This window comes from Rhinatrema bivittatum, chromosome 1, assembly GCF_901001135.1.
Source record: "Rhinatrema bivittatum chromosome 1, aRhiBiv1.1, whole genome shotgun sequence".
NCBI lineage: Eukaryota > Metazoa > Chordata > Amphibia > Gymnophiona > Rhinatrematidae > Rhinatrema > Rhinatrema bivittatum.
The window spans coordinates 546260787-546281234 of record NC_042615.1 but is presented as its reverse complement, the minus strand read 5'-3'; the positions used below and the strand labels follow the sequence as shown (position 1 = coordinate 546281234).

At 44.6% G+C, this 20448-nt stretch overlaps 1 protein-coding gene across 6 annotated transcripts in view; it reads left to right on the top strand.

Annotated features, from left to right (window-relative positions):
- Positions 1-20448, top strand: part of NMRK1 (nicotinamide riboside kinase 1) — a 102978-nt gene that overhangs the window by 52265 nt on the left and 30265 nt on the right. For 5 of the 6 annotated variants that reach the window (XR_003858652.1, XM_029616108.1, XM_029616089.1 and 2 more), the window contains one exon: positions 15970-16079. Coding sequence is in view for 4 of the 6 variants with exons in the window: in XM_029616108.1 (XP_029471968.1) it covers positions 15970-16079 (110 nt within the window). In the remaining 2 variants the exon portion in view is untranslated. Of the gene's footprint in view, positions 1-15969; positions 16080-17399; positions 17606-20448 lie in introns of all 6 variants that reach the window. The other variant, XR_003858651.1, reaches the window with a different exon arrangement.

Sequence of the window (20448 nt, the reverse complement as noted above, 5' to 3'; positions counted from 1 at the left end):
ATAGGAGATGCACCTATATCCACACAACCTCTCGTCAGTAGATTCATGAGAGGTCTAACACATCTTAATCCACCAATTCGGCCTCCAGCTACACAGTGGGACCTGAATCTGGTTTTAACAGGATTAATGCGTTCTCCTTTCGAACCCATTGATTCCTGTGATCTTAAATTTCTCACATGGAAGACTATTTTCCTCATAGCCATCACATCAGCTAGAAGGGTTAGTGAGTTACAAGCACTTGTCACATATGAACCTTATACAAAGTTCCTCCATGACAGAGTGGTTCTCCGAACACATCCAAAATTCCTTCCTAAGGTAGTTACGGAATTCCATTTAAATCAAACAATAGTCTTATCCACATTCTTTCCAAGGCCTCACTCTCACCAGGGGGAAAGAGCTTTGCACACTTTGGACTGCAAACGTGCGTTGTCCTATTACTTGAATCGCACTACGTCCCTCAGAACATCCAATCAGCTTTTTGTCTCTTATGACCCAAATAAGCCAGGTAAAGCAGTGGGTAAACATACTTTATCCAATTGGTTAGCAGACTGCATACAATTTTGCTATGGAAAAGCAGGCCTTCCTCTCCAAGGGCGAGTAAAGGCACACTCAGTAAGAGCAATGTCAACCTCAGTAGCACACTTTCGTTCAGTGCCAATCATTGACATTTGTAAAGCAGCAACATGGAGTTCTCTTCACACTTTTGCAGCTCATTATTGTTTGGACAAGGAAGGACGACAAGATTCAGCCTATGGACAATCTGTCTTAAAGAACTTGTTTCCAGCTTAATCCCAACTCCTTCTACATCCACTCTGCTGTGATCTTCGGCTGACTCATTTTCTTCAACAAAGCATCACTGCTACCTCCATGGACAATGACTCAGCCTCTAGCTTGCTAATCACCCATATGTGAGGACTAGCATCCTGCTTGTCCTGGGATAAAGCAAAATTGCTTACCTTGTAATAGGTGTTATCCCAGGACAGCAGGATGTAGTCCTCACGGAACCCACCCGCCACCCCGCGGAGTTGGGCCTCAGACTTTCTTCTTATAATTTTGCTTACGCTTATTGCTACATACAAGACTGGAGTGAGACCCCTGTGGCAGGAAATAGCATGGCATGCCGGGCATGCTCAGTAGCCTCAGGCAGCCAGTTTAAAACTTCTAGAAACTTGCCAGAAGTTTTTCCCGCTTAAGGGCTCCGTGGATGACGTCACCCATATGTGAGGACTACATCCTGCTGTCCTGGGATAACACCTATTACAAGGTAAGCAATTTTGCTTTATGTGATGTCATTAATGATGTCATCAGGGACCCGATCTTAAGTGGGGGGAGCATATTAATTTTAAGTAAAAGAAAGAAAATTAAGAATTTATTAAACTAAATGATACTGAAATAGAGGTTTAAGCCACTTGAAGGAGATAAGTCCAGGATAACAGAAACATGGATAAAAGAAATATGTATACTTATAATGTTTGGGTGAAGGGTGAAAGTGTAAGAAGGAATTAAAATACTAGGGAGGTAAAGAGAAAATATGTAAAATATTTTTATTACAGTTAGAAAAGTTATAATAGTCTGATAAAGTAAAATGAATAAATTAATAGTCTAATTGGAATAGTCTGAACACCCCCATGTAGGATAGTATAATCTAAAACAACTTTGAAAAATAAGGGGGTAACTAAGTAGTGATGTCAGTAGCTTCCTTGGTTACAAGTAACAAGGTGTGCACAAGTACACTAGTTTGAGCCTTAGCACTGAATTAAAGTAGCAAATAAGAAGGGATTTTATTAATAAACAATCTATTAAAATGTTTCTGATATTGAAATTAATAAACCCAAGTAGAAATGAACATGAGGGGAAAGACAGAACACATATAGTGAGCAATGACATCAGCAGGAGAATGAATCTTAGGATCTAAGAAAAGAAAGAGACAGTTAGAGAAACAGTTAGTTGAGAGGTAGAAGTGTAATAGTACAGAGGTGCTGTCATGATGCTCTGTACTTTAGGCCTAGTTTGCAGTTTAAAACATCGTGAAATAATGAAAGAACATGCACTATAAATAGAATGAATGAACGTATGTATGTGTTTGTATGAGGGTTCCTGTTAAGATAAGGTAAGCAAAATAAACTATTCCTAAGTAATTAAAAATTGCTGTATCGCATTCTAAAACAGCATTTAATAGGCTAAATATACTGTTTGAGTGAATAGAATTTTTTAATTTTTTTTTGAAGAGATGGAATGGCAATAAAATTGAGCATTATAAAGTGTATAACATTTTAGTGACAAAAACTGTAACAACAGTCACTATAAAGAAGATATCACTATAATAGCTCAATTCCATACATGCTATTAAGCAGAGGATACAAATTACATATAGAAATATTGTATGGTGAAGTAAAATTGTATCCAAAGAAGTTGTATCTATATTCAATGAATAAGAAGGAACTCATAAGTGTGGAAGAATATAAAAAAGAGAGTTGTATGAAAGTATTTATAGTGGAATTGTTCTTTTAATTATAAAAGAGAAAGAAGAAGAAAAGATAGGGAATACCAATTATCTTTTGATTTAATTTAGATAGATAAACAGTAACAAGTAGCTCTGTCAAAGACAGAATACACAGGTTGACATATACATATATATATATTTATTTACGGAAGATCCCGGAGCAGTATCAGGGAGTTAGTATTTGTTGTTAGTTTATTTAAAGTATAAGTTAGTAGGTACAAGAAAGAAGAAACAGCATACGGAGAAAAAGAAGAGAAAAGAAGAAGACTAAAGGACGAGAGAACAACAAGATTATCATCTGGCGAGCAACGAAAAGAAGAAGAAAAAACAGATAAGTTTAATAATAGGACTTAAAACTTCTATTGCCAGGCCTGAGCATATTGTTTTACATGTGCACTTGAGAACAATTACAAACAATAAGTAAGAAAAGACACTAAATACAAAAGGAAAGTAAAAGACTATAACAAAAGAAATAGTTTACTTATCTGAATACAACAAGGAGAAGATATACAGGACTTAAATAAGAGAAAGAAAAGAAAAGAGAATACAAAGAATACATTTTCTTTTATTTAAAAGAAATGATATAAGAAACATTAAAGTTACTATTCAAGAAAGAATAAGGACTGAAATATTTATCTGACAAATAGATTAGTTGGAAGTAGCTGGAATATATTATTTTATGATTGCTTGTTTGTTTACAGTTATTAGTCTGTGATAGGAAAAAGAAATATATTTTAAGGTTTGTTAAGAGAATTGTTATTTGAATATTCAAAGTAGTATTAAGAAATAGTACAATTGCATTAAAAGAGTATTTTTAAATAAAATTATAAAAAAAAAATATATACAATATCTTATTTATCCTTGCCTCCCCTCTTAACCGGCAAGAGACTGCACTGGGTGGGTGGTAGCAATTAGAATCCCTACTGAACCCCCTTCTGAAAAGAGACCCAGTAGGCAGGAAGGCCTTAAACAGCACCCCTGTAGGGCAACACCTGAGAGCTTCAACCCTGCAGGGGCGGCGGTTTATAATCTTAAAATGTTATTTCTGGATGCATGTGCATCCAGAAGTCGTAGAAGTTTCACAAGTGCTAGAAAATAATAGAATTGTACAAGCAGATATAGTCCTTCCAAAAGAGGACAAACTGTTGCATATTGAAAGCTTTGTATGACTGCTTGGAAAGGATAATTTGTTTTATGCACCAATAATCAGCTGGGTGATGGCTTGGGGCTATTATAATAGTGCAAGGTTTCTCAAACTCCCAATAGGAGCCTACTTTATTTGAGATAGCAGTTACCAGTATCGAGATGACTGAAGTTGACAATATTGGCAAATGGGCAAATCGGAGACTTAAAATGTGCTCTAAATAAGAACATTCCATAGATTTGAATAATTTCACGAGGAGCCCAAAAGGTGGAAATCTGTCCATGTAAAAAGCTTAGAGAAATCACTTATTCCCTGTACGTACCTGGATCAGTCCAGACTCCTGGGTTTTGCCTCCCTTCCAGCAGATGGAGACAGAGAAGTTTTCAAACAAACTCTGCCTTATATCCTAAGGTGCCACCTACAGTCCGGCAGTATTTCTCTGTCTCCAGCAGATGGTGGAGGTGCAAAACCTACAGTCTGTGCTGATTGCTTAGGGTTTCAAAAGGATTTTAGTCAGAGTTAGAGAGTTTGTCCTTTAAATTTATACTTTGGTTTAAAAAACAAAAAGGGACAGTTCTGTCTTCAGCCTCCCAGGGGGTTGTGAGGTCCTGAGGGGACCATCTCCCCTAGCCCTTGAGGCAGCTGCAGCACAGAGTCGAGGGCCCTATTGACAACATCTAGCAGCTCTGGGTGTGATATCAGGGAGCCCAGCTCACTCACCCCAGACAGATCAGGACCTTGGACACTGCCGGGCAAGTTTTTGAAGTAAAAAAAAAACAAACCCCTATTTTGTTGTGTGCGAGATCGGGGTTACGGCGTGGTGGCTCTCCCTTCCCTCTCTATCTCAATGGGGTTTTTTCAGCGCTGTTTTTCTTTGTTTCTTTTTGGTTCTTTCACTGCTCTTGATTCCTGATTTACTCCCTACCCGATGCCACGGTGCTCAGTGCGCTGTGCGTGCGGCTCGGCGTGCGCGCGTCTTTCCCAGGATGGTCTTTGCTCGGCATGCCTCCCAGGGGGGGAGGGATCTTCCAGTGCCCCGAAAATTGATCGCAGTGCTGCTTGCAGAGCCCCTATGGGTGGGGGAACATCGCGATCCTCTGCTGCTGATTCGTTCCCGCTAAGTACGGGAATGGAAGCCAATTTGGATTCATTCCGGGCAGCGACACGAGCAGCGATGGGGGAGGGGATTCTTCCACCTCCTCTCTCTCCTCAGCAAAGGGTTCCCGGGGGGGGGGGGGGGGCAAACCTTTGCATCATGCCTCGCCTGCAATGGAGGATAGCCTCGAGGGGGCTTCAGATTCCTCCTTCCTCCTTCTCCTCGGAGTTCATTGTGCTGCTTCACAGGGCCTTTAAGGCCAGGAAGTCAGGGAAACAGCAGGCTGGAGGTAAAACCCATATCTTTCCAATTAAGTTATCCATGCTTGCTTTCTCTTTTTCTTCGCTTTTTACCTTGTTCCTTTTATCCAATTATTATCCAATTCTCCCAGTTAAACCCCCCCTTGTTCAATGTAATTTCCTTTCTCAGTTAATTGTGAACCGACATGATGTGTCCTACGAATGCCGGTATATAAAAATGTTAAATAAATAAATAAATAAATAAAACTTCCTCTCTTGATCCAAGGTCAAATCCATGGAAACGATCCAAGCCTAAGGGTGGCTCTGGGTCGTCAAAGGCTAAATGCCCATTAAGGACAGCGACAGCCCCCCCCCCCCCCCCCCCCATACATACATGGATTCCTCTGATCAGGATTCTGTCCCAGGGGACCAGCACCTGCAGGTCAAGCCCCCACGGGGGGTGGATGTGGATTCTGATCAGCAGGACTCAGGCCGGGGCTCTCATATTGTGGAAGGAGATGACCCCAAGGTGGTCTGCCTGTTTAGGAAAGAGAAGTTGGGTCCGCTGATCCCCGCGATTCTCGGGGAGCTGGGCATCGACGTGCCTCCAGAGGAGTCCAGGTTGGGGGATATGGATCCAATGTTCTTGGGCCTACGGGGTCTGGCCACTTCTTTTCCTTTTCATTTCTCCATGATGGACTTGCTGTTCAGAGAATGGGATACCCCGGATCTGGGGTTGAAGGTTAGCAAAGCTATGGATAAACTATATCCTCTACCGGAGGAAGCTTTAGACCTACTGTGTGTGCCCAAGGTGGACGCGGTGGTGTCCGCAGTCACCAAAAAGACCACCATCCCGGTTATGGGAGCCACAGCCCTCAAGGACCTGCAAGATAGAAAGTTGGAGCTTCAACTCAAGAAGATTTTTGAGGTCTCAGCACTGGGGGTGCGGGCAGCTATGTGCAGCACTTTTTCTTTACAAGCTGGCCTTCGCTGGGTGCAGCAATTGCAGGCCAATGCCAGTCTTACCGAGGAGGAAGCTTACCAGGCGGGACGCCTGGAAGCTACGATCGCTTACAGTGCCGATGCACTTTATGATCTGTTGCGGACTTCGGCCAAGTCTATGGTGTCTGCGGTCTCGGCCCACAGACTCCTGTGCTTAAGAAACTGGTCAGCGGATGTTTCCTCCAAGGCTCAGCTGGGTTCCTTGCCTTTCAAGGGCAAGTTGCTTTTTGGAAAGGACGTGGAAGATATTTATTTATTTATTTGTTTTTATATACCGACATTCGATTGAGATATCATATCGGTTTACAGATAACTAGAACAAATATCCAATATCCCTTAACAGATATCCAATCCCTGAGAGAGAATAAGGTCCATCGTTTGCCGGAGGACAAGCCCAAGTCGAGGGGCTCTTTTTCTTCACAGGCTTGATTCAGAGGGAATCGGAGATTTCGTCCATCTGGGGCTCCAGGTTCTTCCTTTCGGCAGACTTCCAATAGGCAACAGTCCTGGGCTCAGCCCTTTTGTGGCCGACACTTTGGCAGAACCGGAAATTCCCAGTACGCCCCTGGAGCCTTGCCACCGTGTCCAGGACTTTTACCAAGGTAATGGTTGTGGTGGCAGCGCAACTCCAGAGGAGGGGTTCCTGGTTCATCCATATCTGGATGACTGGCTGATTCGAGCGAAGTCAGCATTACTTAGCCAGTTGGCGATTCGCAGAGTGCTGCAATTAATGAGATCGCTTGATTGGGTGGTCAACCTAGCCAAGAGTCAACTGGTACCCACCCAGTCTTTGGAATTCCTAGAAGCTCTATTAGACACACAAAGGGGGAGAGTCTTCCTTACCACGGATCGCATTTGCAAACTGCAGGGCCAGGTACGAGACTTGTTGGCCAAACGTCCTCCCAGGGTGCGGGATTACTTGCAGGTCCTCTGCTCGATGACCTCCACCCTGGAGCTGGTGCCCTGGGCCTTCGCTCATATGCATCTGTTACAGTCCACATTGCTTTCGCGATGGAACCCAGTCTCCGAGCAATTTCACCTGCCTCTGCCCCTTACGAATACTGCTCGATCCAGTCTCGATTGGTGGCTCTTCTCGGACAACTTAACCCACAGAGTCCCCTTGGTAGTGCCCGAGTGGACAGTGATTACCACGGATGCCAGCCTATCCGATTGGGGGGCTGTTTGTCTGGGGAGATCGATGCAGAGGCAATGGTCCCAGGTAGAATCTCAGTGGTCGATCAATCGTCTGGAGACCAGAGCGGTGTATTTGGCATTACAGGCTTTCCTTCCAGTCCTCCAAGGAAAGTTGGTCAGGGTTCTGTCTGACAATGTGACCATGGTGGCGTATATCAATCGCCAAGGAGGGACCAAAAGCCAGCCAGTGGCGTAGAGGTTCAATAGTTGATACTCTGGGTGGAGAAGCATCTGGTCAGCATTGTGGCGTCCCACATAGCTGGCATCGACAAAGTTCAGGCAGACTTTCTCAGTAGTCACATCTCGATCCCGGGGCGTGGGAGTTGGCAGACGAGACTTTTAGTTCATATGCGACACGTGGGGCACACCCAGCATGGATCTGATGGCGACGTTCAGAAATGCCAAGGCCCTGTGCTTCTTCAGTCGCTGTAAGGAGACAGGAGCGGAAGGAATGGATGCCCTGGTTCTTCCCTGGCCAACAAATGTGTTGCTATACGTGTTTCCCCCTTGGCCTTTGATCAGCAAGGTACTCAGGCACATCGAACTACACTGGAGCTACGAGAACTGATTCTCGTAGCTCCAGAGTGGCGGAGATGTCCATGATTTGCGGATCTGCTTAATCTAACCACGGCGGAGCCCCTGCGTCTTCGGGATTTCCCGGCCCTTCTTCATCAAGGACTGGTCTGTTTGGAAGAGGCGGATCGCTTTTGTCTAGCAGCATGGCTTTTGAGAGGCAGCGTCTGAAGAGCAAAGAGTATTCTGGCGCAGTAGTGGCTATGCTTTTGAGATCACGCAAGCCATCTACTTCCATGGCTTATGTCCGGATGTGGAGAGCCTTTGAATCTTGGTGCGTGGAACGTGAGGTGGTCCCAACCCGAGCGTCGGTGTCCAATATTTTGGGTTTCCTGCAAGCCGGACTATCGAAGGATTTATCTTGTAGTTCCCTCAGAATTCAAGTAACAGCTCTCTGTTGTTTACGTGGTACAATTCAGGGAGTAGCGTTAGCGACGAATCTGGATGTGGCTCGTTTTCTGCGGGGAGAGAAGCATTGACGGCCCCCGGTCAGACACCCTTGTCCTCCTTGGAGCCTGAACTTAGTTCTCACAGCTCTGTGTGCTACACCCTTTGAGCCTCTAAAAAGGGCAACATTGAAAGATCTCACGTTAAAGGTGATTTTTCTGGTAGCGATTACATCTGCTTGTAGGGTATCAGAACTTTAGGCATTGTCTTGCAGAGAGCCTTTCTTACGAATTTCTGATTCTGGGGTTTCCTTGCGGACGGTTCCTTCCTTTCTTCCAAAGGTAGTTTCCTCTTTTCACTTGAACCAGTCGGTGGAGCTCCCGTCTTTCCCAGATGTGGACCGGTCGGATCCCTTTTCTAAAGATTTACGGAAACTAGATGTTCGCAGGGCTTTGCTGCGTTATCTGGAGGTTACGAACGCTTTTCGTATGTCCGACCATCTTTTTGTGCTGTGGAGTGGTCCAAAAAGAGATAATATGGCATCTAAGACTACTATTGCATGATGGCTGAAAGCGGCTATAAGTTCAGCATATTTGCTGCGTGGTAGACCCCTACCAGTTGGGCTTCATGCTCGTTCTACCCATTCGCAGGCAACGTCTTGGGCGGAATGCCAACAAATCTCACCACAAGAGATTTGCAGGGCGGCTACATGGAAGTCTTTACATACCTTTGCGAGGCATTAGACTGGATGTCCAGGCACCGGGGTCAGGAGGATTTGGAGAAGGTGTGCTTCGAGCAGGCCTCTCCAGAACCCATCCCAGGTAAGAAAGCTCTGGTACATCCCAGGAGTCTGGACTGATCCGGGTGCGTACAGGGAAAGGAAAATACTAGACACACAATGCTGGATATCCTCAATTTGTGGAGCCTCCCAAGGAGAGCGTGGCAGTCTCAGTGCACGAGATCTTTGTGGAGTTACTGTTAAGGATGTGGGAATACCTCCTCTTAGTTGCTCCTGTTAACAGGAAGACGGATGCGGTTTATCACGTCCAAAAGGCTCTCAGATTTGACAGGTTTCAGCTACCACACCAGTTTGTGGTCATTGAACCCTCTCTCAAGAAGGCCATGTGCACTCTGACTTATTCCTCGGTGCCCCCAAGGAAGGATCAGAGGGCTATGGATGCTCTTGGGTGAAAGACGTTTCAAGGCGCCATGTTCATTGCCCATATAGCAGCCTACCAGATCTACATGAACCAGTATAAGCAGGACATTCTGAAACAGGTGCAGGGGGTGGCTAAGCAGCTGCCTAGCTGCAACAGGACATCCTCAAGTCTCTGGTGCAAAATTGCCTGGTATGCAGAAAGCATGGGATCCGAGTGACCTATGATGTTTTCGAGACTGCATCGATGATCACTGCAGCTGGAATCGATGCCCACAGATTCGCATGGCTGAGGCCATCTGATCTATGATAGGAGACCATGCACTGGAGAGAATCTCTTCGGAGATAATGAAGGATACGGTGACCCAAATGCATGATACCATGCAAAGCTATAGTAGCTCTCCGTTGGCACCCAAGACCCGCCCTCTTCTGCTAGAAGGTCTTTGAGGTCTGGCCAGAGGAGGCCTTTCTTCCACCCAAGAAAATGCTATCCTCCACCGCCTTGACCCTGTCAGTAACAGCAGACCCTTCACAGCTGTCCCAAGCAGCAGAGGGCTCCAAAGCTCCAGCAGACGTTCCAGTCAAGTCCCGAGATGGAGTTTTGACTGAATCATAGGAAACATGTCCGTGTCCACTGTACCCAAGAGGCTATGGTTCTAGGTCAACAAGTGACCCCTTATAAGCTCCAACCAGTGGGTTCTATCCAGCATCCAAGGAAGGTACAAATTGAGTACCCCTCCAGACTGCCCCATGAGTCCCTATTGGGGACCTGTAGCACATCAGGAGGAACTTCTCACTGAGCTCTTTTCCCTCTTAATGGCCAAAGTGGCCAAGCCCATCCCACCAAAGGAAAGAGGGCAGGGATTTTACTTCCGGTACTTCCTGAGTCCAAAGAAAACAGGACTCTGTCCCATCCCAGATTTAAGGGCCTTGAACAAGTTTCTCCAGAAAGAAAAGTTCAAGATGGTTTCCCTGATCATCTTGATCCTCTTGTTGCAAAAAGGGAACAGACTATACTCCCTTGATCTAAAGAACACGCACACCACACCATGATCTTCCTTGGTGACTGGAAGTATCCCTGATATGTGGTAGGAAATCAGCACTTCCAGTATCGCATGTTGTCATTTGGGCTAGCTTCAGTTCCACATGTCTTCACAAAATGCCTTGCTGTGGTTTCGGGCAACCTATATAGATTGGAAGTTCATGTTTTCCTGTACCTAGACAATTGGCTGGTCAAGAGTACCTCTCGAGCAGGGGCCATAGAGTCCATGTGCTTCACCACTCGGGTGCTGGACTTGCTAGGATTCGTCATCAACTACCCCAAGTCCCATCTCAGCCCATCACTGCAATTGGACTTCATTGGAGCCCTGCTAGACACGACTCAGGCCAAGGCCTAACTGCCACACTCTAGGGGCATCACCTTGATGTTCATTGTGGCACAGATTCAAGTGAGCCAGCAGGTTTTCAGTCTGGCACATGTTGAAGTTGTTAGGCCATATGGCCGCAACAGTACATGTGACTCCCAAGGTACGCTTGCATGTGTGAAGAGCCCAGTGGATGAAAAGTACCACTCAGGGACTTTGAGACAGAATCTTGAGTCATTCCTTTCTTTTGGGACTTTGTCCTGGTGGCGGGACAATTCCAGTCTGGAACGAGGGATTCCCTTCCAAAGTCTTTGGGTTCCAATTAACCTAACTATAGATGCGACCACCTTCAGTTGGGGAGCTCATGTAGGTTGGCTCAGCACCCAGGGACTTTGGTCCGCCCAACAACAATTGTGTAAAATCAACTTCCTGAAGCTCGGGGTGATCAGGTACACTCTATCGGCTTTCAGACATCGCTGTCAAACAAAATTGTGTTCATAAAAAAACTGACAACCAAGTGGTAATGTGGCATGTCAACACGCAGGGAGGCATGGGCTCGTACCTCCTGTGTTTGGGAAGCAGTCCAGATTTGGTCATGGGCCCTATCCCATGACCAAATCTGGCCAGAAAGGAAAACATGTCAGCGGAGAGATTTGAGTCATTCCTTTCGACCCCACGAATGGTCTCTGGATCAAGGGGAAGATTGGGCATCCAAATGGCAGATGAAATTTAATGTTAACAAGTGCAAGGTGTTGCATGTAGGGAATAACCCTTGCTGTAGTTACACGATGTTAGGTTCCATATTAGGAGCTGTTACCCAGGAAAAAGATCTAGGCATCATAGTGGATAATACTTTGAAATCATCGGCTCAGTGTACTGCAGCAGTCAAAAAAGCAAATAAAATGTTAGGAGTTATTAGGAAGGGAATGGTTAATAAAACGGAAAATGTAATAATGCCTCTGTATCGCTCCATGGTGGACCGCACCTTGAATACTGTGTACAATTCTGGTCGCCGCATCTCAAAAAAGATATAGTTGCGATGGAGAAGGTACAGAGAAGGGCAACCAAAATGATAAAGGGGATGGAACAACTCCCCTATGAGGAAAGGCTGAAGAGGTTAGGGCTGTTCAGCTTGGAGAAGAGACGGCTGAGGGGGGATATGATAAAGGTCTTTAAAATAATGAGAGGTCTTGAACAAGTAGATGTGAATCGGTTATTTACACTTTCGGTTAATAGAAGGACTAGGGGGCACTCCATGAAGTTAGTAAGTAGCCCATTTAAGACTAATCGGAGAAAATTATTTTTCACTCAACGTACAATTAAGCTCTGGAATTTGTTGCCAGAGGATGTGGTTAGTGCAGTTAGTGTAGCTGGGTTCAAAAATGTTTTGGATATGTTCTTGGAGGAGAAGTCCATTAACTGCTATTAATCAAGTTGGCTTAGGGAATGGCCTCTATTACTAGCATCAGTAGCATGGAATCTTCTTGGTGTTTGGGTTCTTGCCAGGTTCTTGTGGCCTGGTTTGGCCTCTGTTGGAAACAGGATGCTGGGATTGATGGACCCTTGGTCTGACCCAGCATGGCAATTTCTCATGTTCTTATGTTCTTAAGGGGTGGCGAATTGGATCTTCCACCTGTGGGGAAGACTGTTGGTGGATCTATTCAGTACAGGAACAGGAAGGATCTTCAGTTTTGTTCCCTGTACAGGTCACACAGCAAGCCAGCATTGGACACCTTCACTCACTATTGGGGTGAGGGTCTTCTATATGCATAGCCTCCAACTCCACTGGTGATGAAGACTTTGAAGCTTTGAAAGGACAAAGGGACTATGTTCCTCATAACTCCTCATTGGCCGAGACAGGAATGATATACACTCCTCTGGGAGATGTCCATCAGGAAACTGATCAGGCTGGGGACTTCCCCAGATCTCATCACCCAGGATCGCGGCCGATTGCGGCATCCCAACCTCCAGGCCCTGTCGCTCAATGCCTAGATGTTGAGAGGCTGATCCTATCACCGCTCAATCTCTCGGAAGGTGTGAACATAAGATCCTGGTGGTTTCCAGAAAGTTTTCCACTAGAAAGTCCTATGCCCTGAAGTGGAGGAGGTTTTCAGTGTGGTGAGAGCAAGAGGTCCTAGATCCCTTCTGCCCCACACAAAAGTTGCTTGACTCTCTTCTACACCTTTCTGAGACTGGTCTGAAGACCATCTCTGTTAGGGTTTACTTGAGTGCATTTGGCACAGACCATCATGGTGTAGAAGGTAGGCCCATCTCTGTACAGCATATAGTTGAACAATTTATGCAAAGTACGCTTCAGTTGAAGCCTCCCCTATGGCTTCCCACAGTGTTCTGGGACCTCAGTGTGGTTTTAGCCCATCTGGTCTCCTGTGACCTAAAGTACCTGACCTGGAAGGTCATATTTTTGGTGGCAGTCACATCAACTTGCAGGGTCAGACATTAGCTTAGGCACAATAGCTCAGAGACTGGTTTCCGTGTTGTTTTCTGGGACAATCATTCACTGCTATACATTCTAATTCTCCCATATTACTTCTTAGACTTCTGGCATTAGCATACAAACATTTCAAAGTGTGTTTTTTGTTTGTATTAACATTCTGCTTTTTAGTTGACAGGGACGAATTGGAATCTTTAAGCTCAGGTGAGTTTTTAATTATAGGAACTTGGACTATTTTTCTTACTATTGGAACCTCTCTGTTGGGATGCCCTAACTCTAATGCTGCCTTAGTATCCTTTAAAGATGCCTCCCTCCGAACCATGTGCTGCTGAGCAACTGTCTGCTTTCCCCTTTGATTTAGTTAAAAGCTGCTCTATCTCCTTTTTAAAGGTTAGCACCAGCAGTCTGGTTCCACCCTGGTTAAGATGGAGTACATCCCTGCGGAAAAGTCCCCCCTTCCTCAAAAGGTTCCCCAGGTCCTTACAAAATTGAATCCCTCTTCGTTGCACCATCGTCTCATCCACACATTGAGACTCCAGAGCTCTACCTGCCTCTGGAGACCTGCACGTGGAACAGGGAGTATTTCAGAGAACGCTACCCTGGAGGTTCTGGATTTCAGCTTTCTACCTAAGAGCCTAAATTTGGCTTCCAGAACTTCCCTCCCACACACTCTCCTATGTCATAGGTGCCCACATGTACCACAAAAGCTGGCTCCTCCTCAGCATGGTCTAAAATCTTATCTAGGTGATGTGCGAGGTCCGCCACCTTTGCACCAGATAGACATGTACCAGGCGCTCCTCATGCCCAGCAGCCACCTAGCTGTCTACATTTCTAATAATCAAATCGCCAACTATGATGGCCGACTTAACCCTTCCCTCCTGGGTAGTAGCCCTGGGAGACTCATCCTTGGTGCGAGAGGACAATGCACCAACTGGAGAGCAGGTCCTTGCTACAGGATCATTTCCTGCTGCACCAGGTTGATGCTCTCCGATCATGAAATCTTCCTCATCCAAGGCAGCACCAGGGTTGCCAGACTGGAGTTGGGACTTGGCTACGATGTCCCTGAAGGTCTCATCTATATACCTTTCTGACTGCTGCATCTCCTTTAGGTTTGCCACTGTAGCCTCCAGAGATCAGACTCGTTCTCTGAGAGACAGGAGCTCCTTGCATTGGATGAACACGTACAATTTCTCACCAGCAGTAAAACAAAAAAAAAACAAAAAAAACCCCATACATGTGACACTCGATGCAGAAGACTGGGAAGCTGCCTTCATCTTAAATTTGTTCAATTCCTAGTTAAGTTTTAGGTTGCTATGGGAGTAGTACTGTGTACCATTAGGGTCCTTTAAATGTATTAGTGTATTCACTCTATATCTGGTATTGACCTACAAGGGAATGATTAAACTCTTGATAAGGTGTGGGGAATTTCTGAATTTAAGTTAAAAGGCTGATAAATTTATTTTTTTATTTTTGTGTGTGTGTGTGAAAGTGTCATCTGCCTATAAAATAAAGGATGAGTGAGGGGTGGGTGGGTTAGGAAATACAAACACACAAACGTCTGTTTTTTGCCTGCCTTTCTGACTACCTGTTCAATACAGACACACTAACAAACTAAATAATATACTCCAATAGTTTTACTTTCTCCCCTGTACTTTAAAGTTTTAAAAATTTCCCCAAGCAGTACTTACTGATTCTTTTCAGCCACCAGCAAGGTGATCCTCTCCTCTCAGTGCAAAAAGCAATTATCAGTAAGCTGGCTAAGTACAAGATATGCAGATACTTCTGTACCCTTGTAATTTGCAGTGAATATTCAAAGAAAAAGGACACAAGTAGTTTCTCTTTGAAAATTTGCTTAGCGTGTAGGTACAGAAGGGTCTGTGTATTTTGCATTTGTTATTTATGCAGGAGGAGGGGCAGGGGCAAAATTAGATATGTATATTTGAAAATACAATTTTATATGCATAGTTTCCTTCCCAGACCTAAAAAAGTCCCTGGAACTGCTTCTATTGTGGCTAAAACTATGCACATTGTGAATATATATACAAATTTTTAGCTGCTCCTAATGGGTGCAGTTTAAACCCTGGAGCATCTAACTAGCTAACTTGATAGTTACCTGGCTCAATCCTTTTGAAAATTAATTTCTGCAAAATTTTCCTTCTCTACTTATTGTTGCTGACTTTAGGATGAAAAATAAACACAAATATTTTGTTCTTATTGAATGTAATGTAAAATTTGCATTTATTGTGTGAACCAGAGTTTAATGGCCTATTTAGGTTTGGATGACGACTTTAGACCTGACTTAGCATTAAATTGTGTTGGCTGATTGATACTTTTCTCACTGTGAGCTGCAGTAATATTGAAAACTTCTGCAGAACTGCAATACATGACAGGAAACTACTGAATCTTCTATTTTTTTTTCAATTAAATATAAATTTACAAAAGAAAAATGGCACTCTAAATTCATCATCTTGTTCTGCTTTATCAAACATCTCTCTAGTCCAGCTGACTGAGAATCAGAGAACTAGATGTGAGGAAGTTTTCTTTCACTTTGTATCTGCAAAAGAAATGCCTAGGCAGTGGTATTCTCTTCCAAACCTTGAAGGCCACAAACAGATCAAGTTTTCATGGTACCCCTAAGGAATGCATGAGATAGACTTGCAAACAATTGAGGCAGTGTTCATGCACCTTCAATAGGGAAAACCTGACCCGTTTGTGCATCCTCAAGGATTGGAAGTGAGTAACACTGTCCTAGTGCATCAAGCTCATAGGGGCAACAGCTGTGCCCAGACTTTCCTATACTTTATAAAACGACATGAAGCATATATAAAAAAAAAATAGAATTAAATGTTTGTTGTGCAGTACCAGAACATATGAACCGCCCGACCCACCAGGATATTTTGATGGACACGTATGGCCTATGTACCTGCAGAACACAAAAGAAATGCAGAAAGATGCCAGGAACATCATAGGTATGATATGGGTACATGCCTGTAAATCTCTATTTCTGTAAGGATGAGAAAAGCTTCCTATTTTGGAGAAATGTTGTAAATCACTGATATCTTAAAAAGTTGAAGCAGTCCTAATCTTCAAAAGGTCATAATTTTTCAGTGGTTCTCTACAGCAGGGTTTCCCAACCAGCGTGCCATAGCTGTAGCTTTAGTGTGCCATGACAGTCTTCAGTTTCTCTTTCCCCAGCAGTTGGCCTTCAGGATATACTCCCACCAGCAGGGGGAGTCAGAGAGAAGCACTTACCTGCTGCTGCTGTTTCTGTTTTCCCCTCTGCTGGCTCTCCTCTGCAATTGAAACGGGATGGGGCAACCCTGTAGTCTCATAAATCGTGCTCGCCCCATGCAGATCTGATTCCAGAGGGAAACAGGCATAGAAGAAAGAAGCAGCCGCCAAGGAGGGGAAAGAGTAGGAAGGGAAGGTTATTGGTGGGGGGGAGGGATGAAATGAGAGCTTAGGATAGAGGTTGTTGGAGATTACATTTGGGGAGGTGTGGAAAGAGAAGGCGATAGAGATTGTTAGGGGGTGGAGAGAGAAGGTGTGAAGGTGATGATGCCAGGATTGTGGAGGAAAAGAGAAGGGAGGGGAAGGTGATAATACCAAGGGGTGAGGGGAGAGAAAAGGAAAGAGAAGATGTTGATGCATGGGGTAGAAGGGAGAGAAAAGGGAACAGAAGATGGTGATGATGTTGGGGGTAGGGGGAGAAACTGGAGGAAAAGGTGATGATACCAGAGGTAGTAGGGGGAGAGGGAAGAGAAGGTGATGTTGCCAAGGGTGGTGGAGAGAAGAGGATTGCAGTAGAGTGAAGGGAGAGGGGAGAAGTTGGTGATGATATGAGGAGGTGGGAGATGGGAGAGGGAAGGTAAAAGGTGATGTGGGGGAGTGAAGGGAAGCTGATGATGCCAGGGGTTGGGGTGAGGTTGGAGGAAGAAAAGAGAATGATGATGTCAGGGGTTGTGGGATAGGGAAGGTGCTGGTGTGCCATGATGAAGTGAGCCCAATCCCCAGTGTTCCTCAACACAAAAAAGGTTGGGAACTACTGCTCTACAGTACTCTGCACAGAATATTTTCATGAAACTTAGTTAAGAACATGCCATGCAAGGTTCATCAAGCACACTGTCCAGTCCAGATCTCTAGGAATTAACTGGCAGATCCCACAAGATTAGATCCATTGCTTATTGCTCACTTCCAGGAGTAGGCAGTGGCTTTCCCAAATGTACCAGGCTAATAAAGGTTTATGGACTTTTCCTTCTGGAACTTATCCAAACCCCTTTTAAACCCAGATCGTAGATGCTTTTGTTGGACTTCTCTGAAAATAGATGCTTAGAGCCAACAGCTGTAGAGAAAAGCTTTTTATTGAATGCTAAAAAATGGTATACATATTAATAAATACCTTATGAAGAAGCAGAGTGCCAAGCAAGGCACCAGCATAAACTCCCAGGAAATGCAGCTCAACAAATTTCCACATAAAAGGACACATGGACACATTGTAAGTATTACTTTTTTTCTACAGTTTTCAGTTAGTCATTCTGTGTTCAATGTATGAGGATATAAATCATTTTTAATTATCTCATTAATTTTTTCTTCCTAGAACTAGGTCAAGAAAATGATTAACTTAACATTTAAATTGAGTCTCAAACTTTAACACTGTCCTATAATTAATAGTACATGCAAGCGGCAAACTTTAGTTTTGTTTTCAACTTTCAGTGACAGAGGGAAGAAATAACAATGGCATATTTAACATTCCTAAACTAATAATCTTGTGGCAGCTATTTTTAGCCATATTAACAAATGGAGACAGGACATTTTTTTTTTTTTTTTTTTAGATATAACAATATTCATTTTCATTACTTTATAAAAGCAGGCTTTTCAGAGTTATAAATATTAACCATGGTTTTTTAGCTTTAATGACTGTAAATATGGAATAAAAGTAGATTTGAACAGTTCTGAAGCCCAGAACTAAAGCAATTTATCCAAACTTACTAGTAACACTAGCTAGTATCATATCTTTTCATTTTTGAAAGAGGCAAAGCGCTACACCTGAGCCAGGAACAGATCCAAACAACTCTGCAGCACCACAAAGAGGAAGATAGACACATATGGCTTGGTTTTAATCCCCCACACACATAAAAAATGGGGGTTACGTGCGTGGCTGGGCCTTGCGTGCCACTGTCATTAGCAATGGTAACATGGACTAGACTTAGTTTTTGGGTACTTGCCAGGTTCTTATGGCCTGGATTGGCCACAGTTGGAAACAGGATGCTGGGCTTGATGGACCCTTGGTCTGACCCAGTATGGCATTTTCTTATGTTCTTATGCATATCTTCAAAGGAGCCCGACCACGTGCGTAACCCCTGTTACGCACCAAAGGGCTGGGCCTAAATAAAGGGGCGGGGCTAGAGGCGGCCAGTACAGCGGCCATTTGCTGCTGTGCCAGGGAAGCGCGCGCCGGCACTTTGCCAGCACGCACAACTTGCTAATACTCCTGTTGATGAGCAAAAGGTAAAAAAATGTGCGAGTTTGGAAGCTTTTCGAATCATGGTGTATCGCTCGTGCAATTAGGTCCACTCGGGCGTCCGTTTCCAATATTCTAGCCTTTCTGCAGGATGGATTGGCCAAGGGTTTGTCCTGTAGTTCGTTGCGCGTACAGGTAGCTGCTCTCGGGTGTTTACATGGCTCGGTGGACAGGGGAACGTTGGCATCACACCCAGATGTTGCCCAGTTTCTGAAGGGGGCAAAGCATTTGTGTCCACCCCTGCTGACTCCGTGTCGCTCATGGAACTTAAATGTGGTGCTCAAGGAGTTGTGTGTGCCACCGTTTCAACCACTGAAGAGGGTGACCCTAAAGGATCTTACGTTGAAGGTAGAATTTTTGGTGACAATCACCTTGGCCAGAAGAGTGTCTGAGCTTCAGGCTTTGTCCTGCAGGGAGCCTTTCTTGCGGATCTCTGATTCAGGAGTTAGTCTTAGGACGGTTCCCTCCTTTCTGCAGAAAGTGGTTTCTGCTTTTCATTTGAACCAGTCGGTGGAGCTGCCATCGTTTTCTAACCTTGACCGGTCAGATTCCCTTTCTAAGGACCTGAGGAAGTTGGATGTGCGTAGGGTTCTGCTACGCTACCTGGAAGTCAGGTAGCATAGCAGAACCTCTTCGTTTCGGGTCACCTCTTCGTTTCGTGTTTCGGGTCACCTCTTCGTTCTTTGGAAGGGGCCCAAGAAGGGTAACATGGCGTCTAAGTCCACCATCTCGCGTTGGTTGAAGGAAGCTATAAATTCCGCGTACCTTTTAGCTGGCCGGCCCTTGCCAATGGAGCTGAAGGTGCATTCTACATGGTCCCAGGCGGCTTCCTGGGCAGAGTGTCACCAGATTTCGACACAAGAAATCTGCAGAGCAGTGACTTGGAAATCGTTGCATACCTTTGCACGTCATTATCGACTGGATGTCCAGGATTCCAGGGAGGGCAACTTTGGAGCATGCGTTTTGAGAGCGGGCCTCTCCTGGTCCCATCCCAAGTGATTTAAGCTCTGGTACATCCCAGGAGTCTGGACTGATCCGGTACGTACAAGGAAAAGAAAATTAGGTCTTACCTCTGTTAATTTTCGTTCCTGTAGTACCAAGGATTGGTCCAGAGTCCCGCCCAATTCTGCATTAAGTTCGGAGAGTCCGCTGTTTTCTAAGTCTGACCTACCTTTTGATCTGGTAGATTTTTTTCGTACCTGTCTATCTCCGGTTTTGGGTCAGGTTCTTTGTTGGGGGTAGTGACCCAAGGGTTCCCCGGTTACACTTCATGTATATAGTCAGTCTACAGTTGGGGATCATTCTGCTTTGACATTGCGTAATACTGACAGGCTGTGGGTGGCACCCTGGTATTTATGGCAGAGCCTGTCAAATTTTGCTGTGTTTCCATCTGCTGGTGCGGAGGCAAAACCCAGGAGTCTGGACTGATCCTTGGTACTACAGGAACGAAAATTAACAGAGGTAAGACCTAATTTTCTTTTTATATTTATTCACACATCACATTATCCAGCATTACACATCACCCAGAAAAAGTCGCCATTTAAAACACACCCATACTGACAAGCTCTGCAAATTTTTCTCTCATTTATTCACTATACTGGATGTCCAGTTAATACCATACCTTAAAGTTGAGCACTGTATCTTTTAAACTTTTAATCTGTTCTGTGATTTACCTATCTTAATCTTAGCCCTATCTAGCTAATGATCACATAATAACCTTCTTAAAGACACCCGTAAACTTCATATGTCCAAGTCTGATGACCCAAGTAAACTATGCATTCTAGTCTGATACGGACCTAAACATGCCTAGCTCTACT